The sequence below is a fragment of the Psilocybe cubensis genome, chromosome 1, assembly GCF_017499595.1.
Source record: "Psilocybe cubensis strain MGC-MH-2018 chromosome 1, whole genome shotgun sequence".
Classification (NCBI taxonomy): Eukaryota; Fungi; Basidiomycota; class Agaricomycetes; order Agaricales; family Agrocybaceae; genus Psilocybe; species Psilocybe cubensis.
This window is the reverse complement of record NC_062999.1, coordinates 2,445,623-2,463,757: the sequence shown is the minus strand read 5'-3', so window position 1 is coordinate 2,463,757 and position 18,135 is coordinate 2,445,623. Positions and strand designations below refer to the sequence as shown.

Genomic DNA, 18,135 nt, shown 5'->3' with positions numbered 1-18,135 from the left:
CTTAGAACGGTAACGTGATGGAACTATTAATTACTTACCACAACTATGCTCTAGGCGCTACTTAACCGCCGTAATTAAACATCTTTGATAGCCAGGGATTTAAGACGATGCCCTGCCTGACCTTGAACATTGTACGTAAAGCGCCACCCTCTGCCTCAACAGAAGCTGATTTTTCTGGAATGCAGAACATTGAAACATGGTTCTAACGCGTCTTTCTGGCCAACTAGCTTGTACAAGACAGTATAACTGCCTGACTTTAACGCGTCGGGCCTACGTCACCTTAAAAATCTCAGAGTCTGGAGGCTCCCAACCAAGTTCAAAGCACAACGAAACCTCGAGCGCATCACCTTTGCCAAAAAGATCTCAGAAAACTAAAGTCAAGTTCTCGGATCTACCTGATGTATATGTGGCACCTTCAGGGATATCAGCAAGCCCTCTCATATCATGCATTCAGAAAATTGAATCCGGTAAGGCAGAATCCAATACAACATTTTTGTTAGTTCTAACTTTATTATTCCAAGACGACAAGGTTTCCGTAGACAATGCTGCTAAACCTACGCGTAAACGTCGCTCGGTCAAATCTCAACCTCGTAATTACACACATCATGGTTCTTCCATTCCTCACTGACAAGCACCTAGCTCTCGAAGTTGCGGATGAAGATGTCGAATCCAAGCTGCCTGAAAAGGTATCTAAAGGTCTGTCATTTGTTTAGACATGGGCATCCTGTATTGAAGCTTCCCAGCATCGAAAGTTGCCAAACCTACCACCTTTCTCTACAGGCAAATTGTGTCCAATCTGAAACAATTCCCTCATTGTCTACTTCTCACTCGGATTGGCCAATTCTACGAGGTACCTTTGCCCATAAACCCTTCATTTAACACTTGCTTACCTTCACCAAAGTCCTATTTTGACCAAGCTGTCGAGATATCGCATTTATTGAACATCAAGTTGACAAGTAGGAAATGGAACGGAGAACGTATAGCCATGTGCGGCTTCCCGATCATACATATCGACAAGCACCTCAAAACCTTAGTCCAACAAGAAAAACGTTTTGTCGCTCTATGTGAAGAATTCCCCTTACAATCAGACTCGAAATTCAATTCCAAGGAATTTGAACGGAGAGTAACCCGGATTGTTACTCCAGGGACGTTAATTGACGAATCATTCGTCAATCCTCTTGTAAACAACTACCTTCTTGCCATCAGTCCTTCTCCAGACCCGGATGACTGCACTAATGCTACAGAAACCGGGCTCGCTTGGATCGATGTTTCAACGGGGGAATTTTTTTCAAAACAATGCAAACTTGAAAACGTTCCTGACGAACTTGCTCGGTTGGCTCCTCGTGAAGTCGTGCTCGAAGATTCCTTGCGCCAAAAATTAAAACATCCCATATTTTCAGCCTTCACCGAAGGTAACTTTCTTGTATCTTATACTACGCCCGTCTCCTCGACGATGGATCATCTATATTCTGCTTCAAGTATAATCGAAACACCTCAATCTGTGCTTGATGATGTGTCACATTCCTCTGACGAGGTATTTGATCCACCGCTGCGCGATGGAGAAGAAACCAAAGAATCCTCAGTCTTACCCTCGCAAGCTGCTATCCGGGAATCAATTGCAGTCAATCTACTCACAAAATATCTGCAAGATAATCTATTGGAACATATGCCAAAGCTTGATGCCCCATTACATGAAAGTGCTCATGACCGCATGCAAATCGATTTACACACCATTCAAGGCCTGGAGATCCGCGAAAGTGGTCATGAAGGTAGTAGTACGGGAAGTTTGCTGAGTGTCATCAAGAGGACGACGACGAGCGGCGGCGCTCGACTATTGGCAAGATGGCTCTGTAAGTTCAAATCTCTTTGACGAATCCGGAGACTAATTTTTATACTAGGTTCTCCAAGTACATCAATACCGGAAATAAATGCTCGTCAATCACTGGTAGCATTTTTCCGTAGTCGGCCTCATTTCCGCATGGACATCACCAACATCTTGAATGAGATAGACGACGTTGGTCGGTTATGTCAACGATTCCTGTTGGGACGTGCTGATTTTGGCGACCTTGCTTCGATACGCAACACAATCCACTTTTGGTCCTCCCTCAAGGATATATGCGCTCAAGAAAAGGTGCTGGAACAATCCGAGAGTCGTGACTCTTGTCGTCTAGGCGAATGGAATGCTATGGATTCTTTGCTTGAACGGTTGATCAGTCTTGAAAGTCTTTCAGAGAAAATCACAAATGCAATTATCATAAACGCTAATGTCGACTCCAACGACTCGCTGGAAGTGATCGGCGATATCGATGCTCCGCCTGACTCACAGATATTGACATCAATGTCTGAAAGACCTGAATCCCATAAAAGTTTTATAAATCCGCAGTACGTAGGAAAATGTGATGGCTCGCCGAAAGAGGTCGACTAACCTGTTTCAAGATTTTCTGAGAAGTTGACAAATCTGAACGAAACTTTGAAGAGATTATCCATGGATAAAGACAAGATGGAATCCGATCTTCGGCTTAAATATGGTATTGATTTTCATTGCATTCATGCTTCAGCAATCTGATCTTTATTTCCTAGATGCTCCTTCTCTCAGTCTTCGGTCAGCATCAGGTCAAGGAATGTTTATACATCTTTCTCGAGCAAAGCGTGACAAAAGAAAGTTGGACCTTGACCCCGATTTCTACAGCATTGGAGAAAGTCTAACAACTAAAAGTTACATCTACAGGGTGACCCTTTTGCCTTCCCGACTTTTTTTACTATACTACAAAGTCGCTGACAATCATCACAGGGTTGGTCAGAACTTGGAGCTGCGATAGCGGAAACATCATTTGCTATTGGTCAAGCAGAGAGAGAGGTTTTCGAAGGGCTCAGTCTCGAGGTTGGTTTTTTTTTTTTTTTGACTTGGTCATCAAATTCTCCATTCATTGTCAAACAGGTTATACAACATGCGAGGGGGTTGCGACAGAATGCGCAAGTCATTGATGAGTTGGACGTAGCTATTTCATTTGCCATACTAGCGGATGAGATGAAGTTTGTTCGCCCAGAATTATCTAACGAGTAAGAGAAACTTCTTCGTTTGATGTATGGCTCAATTAATTTTGCAACTCAGCGGTTGCTACAACGTTGTCAACGGTCGACATGCTTCTGTGGAAATGGGATTGCTTTCCTCAGGACGGCAGTTTACCCCAAATTCAGTGTCCATGGACCCCTTCTCGAATTTGCATATCATTACAGGTCCCAACATGGCCGGAAAATCGACCCTTCTTCGTCAAACTGCAGTCATAGCCATTCTGGCCCAAGTGGGGTCTTGTGTCCCCGCCGACTATGCATACATAAGCATAGTTGACAAGCTTTTCTCTAGAATCGGTGCTAAGGATGATCTGTTCCGTGATCGAAGTACATTCATGGTTGAAATGCTCGAAACGGCCGATATTCTACGCCGAGCTACTGAAAAGAGCCTCGTAAGTCACGCAATTGTACTTTATGCACTTCTGGAGCTCAACCATACGTAGGTTATTATGGATGAAGTTGGCAGAGGCACAACAGTAAAAGATGGCTTAGCAATCGCCTTCGCTGCTCTTCACCATTTGGCGACTGTTAACAAAAGTCGTTGTTTATTTGCAACCCACTTCCACGAATTGGCTGAAATGGTAGGAAATAAAAATAACGTATGCGGTTCCGGCGCATTCCACAACGTGCGTTTTTACTGCAGTGACGTTGAAGATGCTGGTGTATGTTTTTGATTATGTATAAATCATCAAATATTGAGCTGATGTGTTTCCTTAGGAGGGACATTTCACATACTCCTACAGAGTTCGACCCGGAATCAACCGCGACAGCCACGGTCTTAAGGTTGCGCGTCTTGCAGGAATTCCTTCTTCTGCTATGGATGTTGCCACTGATACATTATCTTGGTTGAGGAAGAACGGAACAGGAAGTATACAAGAAAATTATAATGATTTCCTACAATCTGCTGTGAATTCTACATTGTGAATTCTACAATGTGATATATTATTAGTACTCCTAAACTTTTGTAGATCGAATATAATTCAATGCAGAGCCTGCTTTGAGCCACTTGAGCTGGTCTGCAGACATAGTATGTTTGGTTGCGATTTCAAACACAGTGCCATCTAGCTTGGTGACCTTGATCCGTACAGACGCATCAGGTTTACCGGCAAAGACGTCAGCAAGCCCAATAGTTTCCAATAAATCTCCGGAGCCTATCCTCGAATAATCATTTTTGTCGACGAACCACAGAGGGAGAACCCCTTGTTTCTAAAGAAATCCAGTTGATGTGAGCATAGGAAAAACCTAGAGAAAATCAGTTTACCTTCAGGTTCGTCTCGTGGATTCGAGCAAACGACCTGGCCAAAATCATGGCACATCCTGTCGCAATGGTCAGTACTGAACATAATGAATCAATTGAGAAATGTATGAACCATAAAATCGAGGCTGAAGAGCGGCGTGTTCTCTAGCCGACCCCTCTCCGTAGTTCTCATCAACGATAATTGCCCATGGTTGCTGGCGAGCTTTAAAGCTTTTGGCAATTTCGGGAATGGTGCCAGAAGTATTATTGTCCCTGTCGAAAGCGACATTCATATCACCCCCTTCGTCGTTGATAGCCTAAAAACGTTGTTGGTTAATCGTTGTGGTTAGGATTCAAAGTAATCGTACAGTAATCACTTGTGTTACTCGTTAGTTACAAAGGACCGTCAAATGTTACAAAACGACATACATAAATTCTCAGAGATATTTGTGAGATGACCTTTGTATTTCAACCATGGACCCTGGTAGTATGTAAATTAGAGTGTGAATTAAGAGAATTCATATCTGGGATGCTTACAGCCGCAGAGATATGGTCAGTTGTACATTTTCCGCGGACACGAAGGAGGACCTTCAGAGGAGGCAGTTCAAGTTTTGAGCTAGATTCAAAAGGACTTTTGAACGGTTCCAAGATTTCCAGCCTCTGCGAATCTTTCTTGATAACGACCTCAACCTCAGGTTGAGGCTTCGGCATTGGCACAGGATAGTAGGATTGATCCCCAAGGGTGAATCCGTTTGAAGGGAGATCTTGTCCAGATGGAGGCATGAACTTAAAGGCCTCACCTGAAGGAAGAGTGATAGAATCTACAAGAGGATTGAAAGAAAGCTTTCCGGAGAATGCCATTGCTGTAACAACAGTAGGGGAAGCTAGGAAGTTCATCGTGCGGTTATTGCCATCGTTCCTGGACTTGAAGTTGCGATTAAAGCTGGTAAGAATAGCTGTCAAATAGACGTGAGATTCGGCATAACCCTTCGTGTGATCCAAACCGAGGTGGCATACCATTTTCTTCGCCCTTTTTATCCACGCGTTGCCACTGTTGAAAAGGTTAGCAAAAAGATGCGGCATTGGTATGTGGAAACTTTCCTGGCCGATACAAGGACCACAAGCATTGGCAAGTACCAACGCTCCAACGTCTTGAAGGGTAGAGGTAACGTTGTCACGTTCCATAGTCGCGCGAATCTGTTCCGAGCCGGGTGTACAAAGAAAAGGGACCTTAGTGGTGAGTCCAGCAGACTTCGCCTGTCTGGCCAAATCTGCTACACTAGTCTGACTCATGGAATTTAACAAGGCAGGTTAACAGGTTACAAGCCATAGCATTACTCACCATGTCTTCATAAGAACTATTAGTACATGATCCAATGAGCCCAGCAGAAAATTCATCCTTCCACCCTTGTTCTTCGATGAATTTACCAAACTTCGAGATAGGGGTTGCAAGATCAGGGGTGAAAGGGCCGTTGATGGTAGGTTCGAGGTCAGACAAATTCTGTGAATAGCATTTTTAAAAGATATTGCTGAATGTAAAAGAAACCAGGACTTGCAATTTCAATCACATCGTCATACTGAGCTCCTTCATCGGCACTAAGGAAGCCCTGAGACGCAGCTTGGTCGGCAGAAGCAGCCACGGATGCGCGACCAGTGGCTTTCAGGTATTCACGCATATTCGACGAATATGGAAAAGTTGAAGTAGTCGCCCCAACCTCTGCTCCCATATTCGCGATAGTGGCCAAACCTGTTGATGTTTTGTCTGCATGATATGCCATCAGAAACAATAATATAAGCTGACCAGTGCAAGACTGAGAAGTAACGCCGGGCCCGTAATATTCCAAAATGCTACCCGTTCCTCCCTGGATGGTTTAATTTGTTTGTGGGAGGTTATTACTCGTACACACAAGGCGTTACATACCCTGACTGTCAGCTTGCCAGCAAGATGAAGAATGAGGTCCTTGGGTGTTGTCCAGCCATTCAGTTTTCCAGTCAGATGAATCCCTAGTATCATTTTAGACCAAAATAACTCCATTTTAGTAACTGACTTACCGATAACAGTAGGGGCTTTCAGTTCCCAGGGTGTTCCCGTCATTGCATCAACGGCATCAGCACCACCTACTCCGATAGCAAGCATACCAAGGCCTCCAGCATTCGGTGTGTGTGAATCTACAACTTTTTAGAACGAAAAGTACATGAATCCGATCGATTAAGATCATTATACCTGTTCCCAACCTGTGGCAAGACGTAGTTAAGAGGTTGCATGCAGTGACGATATAAAACCACTCACATAAGCATTCCTGGAGCTGCGTAGTTCTCGAGTACTATTTGATGGATGATGCCTGAACCAGGCCTCCAAAACTCGATGCCATATTTCTGAGCAGCACTTTGCAAAAAATCGAAAACTTCTCGATTGGTGACTATTGAGCGCTGATTTGTTTATTAAAACAAAGTTATAGACTTGGCAAAACGAATAGTACCTTCAGATCGGATTCGGCACCGTCGAGAGCTTGAATAAGATGGTCACAGTGAATGCTCGTTGGGACGGCGCATTGGGAAAGCCCAGCACTCATGAACTGAAGGCTGATGATATTCAGTTCCCAAAACCCTTACCACAGTATCATAACTTACAGGGCCATCCTACACGTTACTTAGTACGGCATGTAAATGATTAGGCTGAACAGACCTACTGTGCAGAGGCATCTTGCATTGCAACTCGCTCAGGAGCCAACTGAAGATAGGCTTCCCCTCTTATTCTCCCATTTGAAGCTAGAGAGGTCTCTGGATCTATAATGTGACTATAGAGGATCTTTTCCGACAGGGTCAAGGGTCTGTTCAGGAGCTTGCGAACGCGGTCGAGCTTTTGAATAAGCAAAGCATAAGGAGGGGTAATTGAAGTACAGTCTCTCTCACGAGGAACATGTGTGGCAAAGGAGCGACGGAGCAGACGAGCAGGACTACTTATTCGCGGCACCATGACTGCAAGTCGCAGGGGACTCGAGCGAAAGCAAAAGTGTTGACCCTCCCCATTTTTACAGTTAATTATAGCCGATCGGGTGTTCGATCTTAACGGCCGATCCTTAATGGCTTTACTTGCTTCCTTTCCCACGTGATTAAATTCACCAACCACTTGCCACATTGGCCATGTTTAAATTCCTTCTTGTACTTATGCTCTTTACATCCTGCTCTTGCTATTTAATTTGCCACTGATCCTGTCAGGCGAATGTCTCTGCTGCTGGCTCCAACAGATATCCCGATCTGTCCACTGGGGATATCCCAGCGTTGCGCTACCACATTCCAGATAGACAAGTCAAATCGAGATAGCTGCATTGTCACTGTTTTTGTCTGTCCTGGGGTCAAGAAAATGCTATCAAATCCTTTCAAGGCCTTTGGAGGAGATTGAGTTGAGGCCGGAAGCGTAATGTACAGTTGCGGGATCTTATAATGAGAGGGACGCAGTAAGTGAGGGTAACAATTTATTAGAAACGGAAAACGCATACTTCGTGACCAGCGACTGTTCCGTTGTTTCTCAAAGAGAATGATACCGTGATCACGTTCGTATGAAGCCTTGCAATGATAGCGATTAGTTTTTAATGAAATAACCTACGCATGTAGCTCACCATGGGTCAAGGGACGAACCAAGTCCTGTTGGAGCCGTGCCCGATCCAATGGATCCAGTTATGCTCAAACTCGAATATTGGAAGGTGGTGTACGATAAACCAAATCCGTATTCAAACCGAGGCGTGATATTCGCCTGGTCGAAATGTCTATAATCAATGAAAAGACCTTCACTGTATGGAATTGGTAGAATATTGGAAGCACTGGAAGAAGCGGTATTTATTGAAGTTCCGTAGTCAGTCGCCGCTTTCCCGATCGTGTATGGGAGTCGTCCGCTGTATCACTGAAATCAATGACCTGAGGATAGGAAATAGAGGTAAATGGATTTGCCTTGGGTTATAAGCGCCGTACAAGACATCCACTAAACCATTGCCTGCGAATAAACAATCAGGGGACTTTGTATTGGATAAGAGGACAGTCGATGAACGAACCTGCTTCTTGTCCAGGAATACCGCTCCATACCTGATACACAATCAAAAAAAATATTTACTTCAGAAACTTGTGTGCGGTGCACTCACCACAGCAGTGACTGGATGGAATGTTTTAGCCATGATGAACAAAGAGTGGAAACGACCACCCACCATTAACGTGGTTAATCCATGGTTCAACAATAATTGGACCAACACTGTTGACAACCACGATAGTATTCGAGTTGACGCTCGCCACCTTCGCCACGAGAGCATCCTATATTGCAAGAATTTGTCAGATACACTAGCAACGGTGACCAAATTTTGAAGTATATAATTACTCCGCTGTGCCAAGCCTGTAGGTTATTGCGATCACCAGCATTTCCTGATTATACTGGCTCAGTGCTACAGCTTGTTGTGTGCAAAGAAAATGACTTTATTACCCTCAACGGTTATATAGCCCTCTCCGGAATCAGCTAACATGAATCCATCAGTGTCCATTAAAGCTGAACCACTACGTTTTACATACCTGTAATGAATACTAAAGCAACAGATTTTCCTGCAGCTACATTGGCCGCACTGTTCAAATCGGTATCACTCAAAGATGAAGACACCGTCGAAGAATCGGATGCAGCCCTAGATGTGATCGCATCTAGAGGCTAACGTAGAATTAGTCAACTGAAAGTGAGTGTGGATCTGACCCTCACGTTAATGAGGTACGGGAAATCGGCGGTTCCACTGCCCCAGCCTACATTGAAAGTTAAACACTAAGAAAATGAGATATATGTAATTTACCCATGGCAAGGACTCCATCATTACCGCCACGGTCTGTGTATCTATATGATGGATTAGACAATGTTCAAGTCAAGAGATAGGTTTTGTACCCGTTTGGTCCCTTTGATCCTGGGCCTGCGCCGTTTCCAACGATGGCAATGGTTTTAGGCGCCTTGAGTGGCAAAGCACTTTTTACATTCTTGAGTAGTACAGTAGACGCTGCAGCTATGTCTCGGATAACGCTAAACGACATCTCAGATAAACACTTTATTGCATATGCAGTGATTACTTACTTTTTGTGGTCTGCTTGTACGTTGACATGGGTATTGATTGGTGCATTCAAATTCCATGCATTGAAGTTAACTGCTGGGAAGCCACTGTCTTGTCCCATCAAATACCTAAGAAAAGTTAGCTGACCCATCACGATACACTAGCTCTAAAGCAGGCTGACCAAGCAGCCAGAATTCGGGTAGCCATATCCTAAAAGAATATGTATATCTGAACCTCAAATTGTTCTTTTTTGATGTATTAAAAGGACTGACATCGACACGAGATTGAGGAACGGAACCAGATTGTACTGCAGCAATTAAATTGTTACCGAAGTATGTTGTTCCTTGAATTATAACAAATGAATGAAACTATGTCAGAGAAACATCGGAAAACCGTTATTACCTGAAGAGAAGGTAATGTCGCCTGAACAGCATTTAGTCATTGGGAGTATAACTGCGCGAGCAAGAAGTGTATTACCTGGCATGGTCATCTAGCATGATTCACCATAATCAATAAGACACACTTGAGAAAAAGGAAATAGAACATACGTCAAGGCCCTTGTTAACAGATAACGTGGAGTGCTATAAATAAATGTATTACTACCTTGAAACTGGCACATCGCATCATCCTGATTCTTACCGTTGCTGCCCAGTCTATGAGGAGTAGGGAATTGTTAAACTTTTCGCTAATTAGATTGCCCTCATAAAAACGCACCAGACATTACATCTGGGTAAGGCCAATGTGAGACTTAAGGTTCACAGAAGGCACAAGTAATCGGAAAGGAACTCACAACCGGGGAATCCAAACTCTCCTTTCAAGATACCATTGAGCATCTTGTCATTTTCGCATGCAAAACTTCCATTGACTATGAGTAGTCAGCTTCAGCTTCAACTCAAATCTTGTGCCACGTACTTTGATCTTGGTAAATATGTGAGACGTTAGTCAATGCGGATCTTCCACTCAACGAAGCAGAAACTCAACTGTAACTGCACATAACAGAGGCAACGTTAGCCTGCACGCTTCGCAGGAACTATGTGTCAATTTCAGTTCCTGTGACAAATAAAAAGTGCTGAGTGTAATTTACAGGAAGTGCATAAAGTTCATGTTGCTAGGATGCGTATCAGCATTAAATGTCTTCACTGTATACACTACACGCACAGTTCTGGTGACGGTATCAGCAACTAACCTAGTAAGTCAAATTCAAAAGGCGCACCTATCATCAACAACGGAAGAGCTCGTTTCTCTGGAGTGTTCCTGCTCATTGTTGATATAATGTTTTGCGGTGGCTGCCAATACGGCATGAGATATAATTAATGTGTAAGAAAACTAACGCACCCTGAACTCCGTTGGCCTGGATACCCATAATCGTTTCGTATGCTCCTTCGCCAGAAAGATAGGGATCGGAGCCAAATCTGTATATCAATGATGAGGATGGCCATGCATGATCTCCAACACCAAAGAGTGTGCGTACCCTTCCCAGTTCCTTCCTGCAGCAGGTACACGAGCTAGGTTCCTATCACCACCTTCAACTCAAAGTAAAAACGTAATTGTTGCAAACAAGCTCACATCATTGGACCAAGAGCAACATGAATACCTTTTCCACGGAACTCGGCTCCAAGGGCGGCTCCTCGGGATCTCATAAGAGTTCTGTTGAAAGTTGCAGCAACATTGATCGCTCTAATGATTTCATCTTGATTAAAATACAGAACTAAGCAATCACATGGCTTACGCAGGAAAGGCGGAAACAAAGTCTGCATATCGAACGCCAAGGGGGCTATCTATTACAGTTATGGTTTTGTTAGTGCAACTAGTAAACAATGGCATGAGGACAAGTTGTTGACCTTGCAAACAAAGACCCGGAAACGAGATGGAAGACACAGCCGGAGTATTCCCAACACAGTTTCCTATGTAATACGTTAGCGGCGGGGAGTACAATAAATCAACGTAAGGAATGATTGACCATTTTGCCATCCAACGCCTGGTAAAAAGAGAATAAATTGTTGGGAGGTACACAAGAAGTAAAGACTGGAAAGGGAAACACACCAGTAGCCAGATTGACTTTGTCTTGTAACGAGAGTTTTTTGACTGCAGCTTGGGCCTATAAAAGGGGGATTTATTTATTCCTACAAGTCATGGAACCAAGCACTTCAGTTTCGTACCTTAGTATAGGCTGACGCCCACTCCGGAGACATGTTTGCTACGGCGGTACTTCAGAGAACGCATCACATGGGACTAAAATTCTTACAAGGGGTAGCAGATGGGGTGCTAGAACTCGAAGAAGAAGAGATAACAGTGGAGGACGATGTAGTCGATGGTTTTGAGGTGGTCGAAGAACTGGACGATGATGCGACTCCAGGAAGACACTGTGAATAGTCTGAAAGTGGATCTAAGTCGAACCAAATACAAAACCATTTCATAGAAAATGACCCACAAGGGTTGGAATAGACACACGTAGACCCAGCCACACAAGTCGTGCCTCCGGTCCTACAGAGCGTCAGAAACAAATTAATCAACCATCAAGATCATGTTTACCATCCCTGACCACCACATTGCTGGTATACAGCCTGTTGAGCCAATACACAATTCAGAAGCACATAAAATGCCCCCCAAAACAGGATCCGTTGTACCATATCGATTCAGCAGGGACAACTTGAGTTAAGAAGACGATTCTTCAAAGATTCCTTTAAGTACGTTAGAAAAACAGTCACAGGGGCGAAAAAACCTCGGCTGTAGGTTCCGAGAAGACGAAGATTGTCTCCATCTAAGAGTATGCTGCTGGTGCGACGTCGTTCATCGCGGAGAAACAACGGGTTGAAGAATCGGGTGACCATACTGACCCAGGCAGACCCGAGCCTCTTAGCGCGAGCAAACGAGAGTCGAAAAGTCCCGCAGATATCGACCATTAGCTATAGCGATGAATAGAAGGTTGGAGAAGCCAGTGAAATCGTCATTATTGAGAACTTGCAAGCAAAGAAGATTCGGTGTCCAGCTGCTGTAGTTACCGATACTTGGCAATCTACCTAGACCCCTGGTACACATTGCCGACGCAGTGCGATAGAGAGATCCCCAAATCGCAGTAAGCCATTTCTAGTTTGACCAATGACCTATGCCACATAGCAAGCATTGGAACTATCCAAAGTTGTTACTGATTCGTTGTAAGCCGTCAGTGCGGTTGGAAGTTGTTATGGGGCAATCATTCGGACGTACTACGTTCTATATCGGGAGAGGCTGCATCTGTTGACTTTATTGCCAACAAAGCAGTGGAAGCACATGATTCGTCGGAGCGTCATGAACTCTTCCACAAATTACAACAAATGGTATACGTATTACTGTCGAACATATCTAAAGAACAAATATAATCAATGGTAATGTAGAATTAGGGTTAGGTATGTTGATAGATCTCATGAAACAAAGAAAGTCAACAGAAGTCCCTGTTTCTAGCATGGCAGCCATGCAAGGTTTACCAGAGGGGTAAAATAGGATCCTGCTTCCATCCTCGGGACCTGCCTTCCCAGTAACCACCGGTATAATGCCATTCATCCCCGACCTGTTTGAACCATCTTGGCTGTCGCTCTACGCCTTTGTTTCTCCTATCGCGTTGTAACTGCTCAACCCTTAACTTTTCCTCTTCCGCCAAGTCCAATTCTCCGTTTTCGAGGGCTCTGACATCAGGCCGAAGTCTAGAATCCGTGGGGGGGAGTTTTCCAACAGAATTACCATCCAATTCGTTCAAAGTGATGGCATATGAAGTAAAGCCGTAGCATTCCGGGGCGTTTTTTGGAAAAGGGTTAATTTTCCAAAGCACGTGGAAATGGGAATCATCCAGCATTTGCGAAATTTGATCATCCCATTTCCCGTCCAAATGTCCAACTGTTTCGCCATCTGAATCATAAATTTGGGCAGACACAACATTCGTGGGGCCCCAGTATCCATTTTGTTTGAAGTCGATTACACACCGATATTGAGTTGTCATGTTTTCGATGGTCATTTTTCCGGTGTGTTCAAAATACTTTGTTCCGACCATAAGATTCCTGATAAATGAAGACGGCTTCTTCCTGGGTAATAATGGTCCGGTCAGCAACTTATCACTAAGCGTTCAGAGTAACGTCGCCCGCTTACCAGACGTAAGATTCGTCGCCTATTCTGAGGCGGTTTATTCCCAGGGGTATTATTTCCAAGCTTTTTCCTGGGACGCGTGAGACTGTGTTTGCCAAAGACCCAAAAAGGTTACTGACCCCAGAACTTTGTTTTGCCACATGAGGTTGCACTAAGCTCCCAGTTTGTTCCTTCGGCATGGTAAGCAATTTCAAGCGGATTATGACGGACTTTCTCGGCAATGAACTTCATTCGAATATCTTCAAATGTTTCTGCCAACATAGGATTACTTCACAAAAATGAGAACGTGCACGCGCAGAGCTTCATTGAAAAGACATACAATCCTTTGCGACCAGATCGATGTCGAGTGTGAGCATATCCAGATACAGCAAATGCTGCAATATATGACATGCGAGCCACGGGATCATCTGTTGCTGCAGCGTCATCAAGAAGGTGGTAGTACTCGACTTCCTCTGCTGTCCTTTGCAGCATGGTTAACGGTTCGTTAAAAGTCACTGGAAAAGTGATTGTTGAGAGGTCCTGTATTGTTGGTCCCAGTCAGCATCACAATGCTTCGTTGTGTTCCATAAAGTAACTTACCTTGCCGACATTCTTCTTTAAAATAGTGAACAAACTCCCTTCGTCACTTGGCGGTAAACATGGCAGTTGAGTCCGGCGGACAACCTGTACTGTCCCAGACGCAACGACGTCTTGTACTGGTTCAGATGATGCACTTTCAATGTCAGTATCAATGCTCGATGTTTCTGTACTAGTGGACAGTAGGCGACTGCCAGGTTCAGAAACGTCGTGGCCCAAATCCATTATGAATTCCTGAGGTCCTTCGTCGACCGCATCAAACCATTCCACTACGCTGTCACTCGTACTAGCAATTGAATCCCGAAATGATTTTCTAGTAGCAGGCGTCGAAGTCCTTTGATTAAAATGCTCAGGCAATTCTTCTTCTTCCACTGTAGATGGAAGAGGGGCCATGAGTGTAGAATCATTCAACGACTCTTGCATGAGTTTAACAAGCGACGTATATTGAGCTTTCACGACTTCAAATTTATTCTTAACGTCTTGAAGGGTTTCATGTTTGATTGTTGAGTGGGGAACTTCATGCGCGAAATCCTGATTAGCTTCTTGTGACGTATGGTGATGTGCTGTGAAGAGCTGAGAGGACAATCACAAGGCAGTGATACCAGTACTTACGCCTCTTAAACAACGCGAACATGGACTCTTTGCTGTGTGCATGCTTCCTATTCAAACTCGGTATTCGTGGAGGATTAAGGTCCAAAATCAACGATGAGATGGAGTTCTCGAGTTCTACAATGCTCTGGTGTGGGCAATGTCAATAGGCATGGACTTCCGTCTGGGATGTAAACCTACAGTCCCCATTTCCTCAAGTAGAGTGCCAGAGCGGTTTAAATTCAAATTAAGGCTCGCTTTCCTCGAGGCTTGGCGGTGCAGAGCAGTCTTTTTTGCCTCAAGACCAACTGAAATGAACTTCCTAGGATTGAATTAGACACATAAAATGCACAGGTAGAGAAGAATGGATGCAACCTGAAGGCCGACATCCATTTTTCGAAGTCGTCAGTACTGAGACATTTGATATGGAAAGTTGCAGTATTGGAGTCGACGTGGATATCCTTGCGCCCAGGAGAGGTGGAAATGGCTGCATTGTGAAGGAATACATGGTCCCTGATAGGCTGACCAGGTTCAAAGGCGTAGGACAACATTCCTGACTGATATAAAGTAAAGTAACGACGGGCAAAGCCTGGCACTGGTCAACGACGTGTATGTACAAGCAACGACCCAAAGACAAGAGCACCTTGCATCTTCTTTCTCCGTTTCTTCAGAACCCAGCCCTCATGAATGACAGGCGGGGGGGCCATGTGAGCGACGGAACTGGACATGAAGGCGAAAAGACACTCGGCTGTGAGAGGTGAAAAGAGAGGCGGACAGCGGCGGGAATGGGGGCGGCTAAGATACTGCCAAATATAGAATTGGTCGAATTCAGATTACGCTTGGATGGAATCCGAGTCCCATCGGCTTTCAGTCGGACCCGTATGGCCTGGGAGGGCACACAGAGGGCACAGCGGCTTTGAAAAGGCGTTGGGGGCGAATCCGGCCTGCAGATTTATTGGTTTATCCCACCGCCCAGCAAATTTTGAATCGATGACCGAGATCTCGATGTGTAAGCTGATAATCGTGCCCGGAAATACTATATAGGTGATCGCTCCGACACAATACCATTTCAAGTCTCACCACCTCCTCTTACCGTTACTACCACTTAGTTCGTCCCGCCCAACTTGAAACAAATGGCTACGTTTGTCTTTTTTCTTTCTGCCAATTATATTATGTGCTAAACCCCCCGCCTAGAGGCGATATCGGTCTCATTGGCCTTGCGGTCATGGTATACTCACTTTTGTCCAATCTAATCTTCTCATGGCCCTAAATTCGTTATCAAGGGTCAAAATCTCATTCTGAATATGAATGACAAGGGCTTCACTGTCGTTGCTTACAATCGCACTACCAGCAAGGTCGATCACTTCCTTGCTAACGAGGCCAAGGGCGAGTTCGTGTCTTGCGTCTATGCGTTCATCGTCCGCTAATTTGCATCGTGCAGGGACCAACATCCAAGGCGCTCACAGCATTCAGGAACTGGTTTCCAAACTCAAGCGCCCCCGCAAAATCGTCCTCCTCGTCAAGGCTGGGTCTGCCGTCGATGATTTTATTCATCAACTCGAGCCATTCCTTGAAAAAGGTGATATCATCATTGACGGTGGTAACTCTCATTACCCAGACTCGATCCGTCGCACCAAAGAATTGGAAGCCAAAGGCCTCCTTTTCGTCGGTTCCGGCGTTTCTGGTGGCGAGGAGGGTGCCCGTTATGGGCCATCTCTCATGCCAGGTGGTTCCCCCGCTGCTTGGCCTGCTATCAAGGAGATTTTCCAGAAAACCGCAGCGCAGGTGAACGGTGAGCCATGCTGCGACTGGGTCGGCGAGACAGGCTCTGGACACTATGTCAAGATGGTGCACAATGGTGACTTTACTCGGGTTACCGTTAACTTTATATCGACATTGACACCGCTTTAAGGTATCGAATACGGAGATATGCAGCTGATCGCTGAGGCCTATGATATTTTGAAGAGGGGCCTCGGATTGGCCGAGGATGAAATTGCCGATATCTTTTTGAAGTGGAATAAGGGCGTCCTCGACTCTTTCTTGATCGAAATTACTGCCAACATTCTCAAATTTAAAGACGACGATGGCGAACCTGTCGTCACCAAAATACTTGACAAAGCCGGTCAAAAGGGAACTGGGAAATGGACTGCGATTGCTGCTCTTGATGCAGGAACTGCAGGTTCGTCGAAATGTACTCTTTCATCCTTTTGTCTTTCCTGATTTCTGTTCTGTAGTTACTCTCATTGGAGAAGCCGTTTTTGCTCGTTGCCTGTCAGCCATTAAAGACGAGCGTGTCCGTGCGAGCAAAGCCATCGCTGGACCTCCTAAGGAACCATTCCGAGGTGACAAACAACTTTTCATTGATGATCTCGAGCAAGCCCTCTATGCTTCCAAGATTATCTCCTATACCCAAGGATTCATGCTCATGAGGGAAACCGCGAAGGAGGTGAATTACGTCATAGATATGTCACTGAATGTAATCTCATCTAATCTTCCTCAGGTTGGCTGGAACCTCAACTACTCCGGAATTGCTTCTATGTGGCGTGGTGGATGCATTATAAAAGTGAAACATTCGCCCACAGCTGTAATTTATCTGCTGATCTATATCGTGTTCTACAGAGTGTTTTCTTGGGCGACATCACTGCTGCCTACCAGAAGAAGCCCGACTTAGAGTCTCTCTTGTTCGATGACTTTTTCAACAAAGGTGCTAAATCTGCACTGTGATTAATATGCTCATTATCTCAACGTTGTTTCCAGCTGTACACAAAGCTCAACCCGGTTGGAGACGAGTTATTGCTCAAGCTGTCCTCTGGGGTATCCCTACTCCTGCCTTTAGCACCGCTCTTGCTTTCTTCGACGGCTACAGAAGCGCTATTGTACCTGCCAACCTTCTGCAAGCTCAGGTATGAATCCCAATTTTTGACTCTGAACCACATACTAATATTCCATCCAGCGTGATTACTTCGGTGCTCATACCTTCCGTGTTCTTCCTGGCAAAGAGAACGACAAATTCAAGGCTGGGGAAGACATCCGTTAGTACACATAGCCATCGCAATGAAGTTCCGTTCGCTGATCGTTTATTTCAGACGTAAACTGGACCGGACGAGGAGGAAACGTTTCCGCTAGCACCTACAACACTTAATTTACCACCGCTAGAAAGAAAACAAGTTAGAGGGATTCGTAGACATTGTAGCTACATACAAATCTTTATATCGTCCTACTCTCTTAAATATATATTTCCGGATTGTATTCGAGAATGTTTGCTCTCGTATCCAGTACGAAGGAGGCTTCCACTCAGGGTGCATCGGTTTGGGCCATTGACATCTACTGATGAAAGTGAACAATTCAACAAGACTGTCAGTTAATGTTGAAATCGGTATCAGATAAATCTAATCTTATCTGTATCAAAAATAAAAGTCACGCAAAGTTTTCGTGCTCTTCGGCTTTCCTAGCCTGTGCATAACACTCAGATCCCTA

The 18,135-nt window shown here is 44.7% G+C and overlaps 5 protein-coding genes across 5 annotated transcripts; 2 read left to right on the top strand and 3 right to left on the bottom strand.

Moving 5' to 3' along the window:
• Positions 1 to 196: 196 nt before the first annotated feature.
• JR316_0000802 (MutS protein-like protein 1) lies at positions 197 to 3,996 on the top strand (the record flags this gene model as incomplete). Its single annotated transcript, XM_047886616.1, has 12 exons — positions 197 to 467; positions 522 to 590; positions 640 to 696; positions 744 to 1,850; positions 1,899 to 2,382; positions 2,437 to 2,528; positions 2,581 to 2,729; positions 2,792 to 2,881; positions 2,939 to 3,060; positions 3,113 to 3,464; positions 3,516 to 3,734; positions 3,790 to 3,996. 12 exons carry the CDS (start codon positions 197 to 199, stop codon positions 3,994 to 3,996), a joined length of 3,219 nt encoding a protein of 1,072 aa, XP_047754362.1.
• A 30-nt stretch (positions 3,997 to 4,026) lies between these two features.
• JR316_0000801 (Homocitrate dehydratase, mitochondrial) lies at positions 4,027 to 7,286 on the bottom strand (the record flags this gene model as incomplete). Its single annotated transcript, XM_047886615.1, has 15 exons — positions 4,027 to 4,278; positions 4,334 to 4,389; positions 4,443 to 4,626; positions 4,847 to 5,265; positions 5,327 to 5,360; positions 5,447 to 5,593; positions 5,652 to 5,810; positions 5,878 to 6,071; positions 6,111 to 6,171; positions 6,231 to 6,313; positions 6,362 to 6,478; positions 6,534 to 6,544; positions 6,600 to 6,739; positions 6,790 to 6,892; positions 7,000 to 7,286. The coding sequence occupies 15 exons, from the start codon at positions 7,284 to 7,286 to the stop codon at positions 4,027 to 4,029; spliced, it is 2,247 nt and encodes a 748-aa protein (XP_047754361.1).
• A 1,569-nt stretch (positions 7,287 to 8,855) lies between these two features.
• JR316_0000800 (putative beta-glucosidase L) lies at positions 8,856 to 11,570 on the bottom strand (the record flags this gene model as incomplete). The annotated part of the gene is made up of 22 exons (XM_047886614.1): positions 8,856 to 8,863; positions 8,915 to 8,993; positions 9,042 to 9,082; positions 9,130 to 9,170; positions 9,219 to 9,350; positions 9,402 to 9,506; positions 9,560 to 9,588; positions 9,651 to 9,721; positions 9,781 to 9,801; positions 9,856 to 9,868; positions 9,927 to 9,959; positions 10,018 to 10,031; positions 10,093 to 10,104; positions 10,169 to 10,243; positions 10,360 to 10,408; positions 10,463 to 10,486; positions 10,603 to 10,664; positions 10,714 to 10,790; positions 10,850 to 10,891; positions 10,945 to 11,068; positions 11,422 to 11,476; positions 11,538 to 11,570. The coding sequence occupies 22 exons, from the start codon at positions 11,568 to 11,570 to the stop codon at positions 8,856 to 8,858; spliced, it is 1,140 nt and encodes a 379-aa protein (XP_047754360.1).
• Positions 11,571 to 12,838: 1,268 nt separating this feature from the next.
• On the bottom strand, positions 12,839 to 15,365 carry JR316_0000799 (Oxysterol-binding protein-related protein 3; the record flags this gene model as incomplete). The annotated part of the gene is made up of 9 exons (XM_047886613.1): positions 12,839 to 13,433; positions 13,498 to 13,564; positions 13,614 to 13,762; positions 13,814 to 14,013; positions 14,074 to 14,633; positions 14,683 to 14,806; positions 14,860 to 14,980; positions 15,034 to 15,247; positions 15,302 to 15,365. The coding sequence occupies 9 exons, from the start codon at positions 15,363 to 15,365 to the stop codon at positions 12,839 to 12,841; spliced, it is 2,094 nt and encodes a 697-aa protein (XP_047754359.1).
• Positions 15,366 to 15,962: 597 nt separating this feature from the next.
• On the top strand, positions 15,963 to 17,695 carry JR316_0000798 (6-phosphogluconate dehydrogenase, decarboxylating; the record flags this gene model as incomplete). The annotated part of the gene is made up of 8 exons (XM_047886612.1): positions 15,963 to 16,048; positions 16,125 to 16,516; positions 16,571 to 16,837; positions 16,893 to 17,104; positions 17,159 to 17,221; positions 17,278 to 17,362; positions 17,416 to 17,561; positions 17,612 to 17,695. The coding sequence occupies 8 exons, from the start codon at positions 15,963 to 15,965 to the stop codon at positions 17,693 to 17,695; spliced, it is 1,335 nt and encodes a 444-aa protein (XP_047754358.1).
• Positions 17,696 to 18,135: the final 440 nt, after the last annotated feature.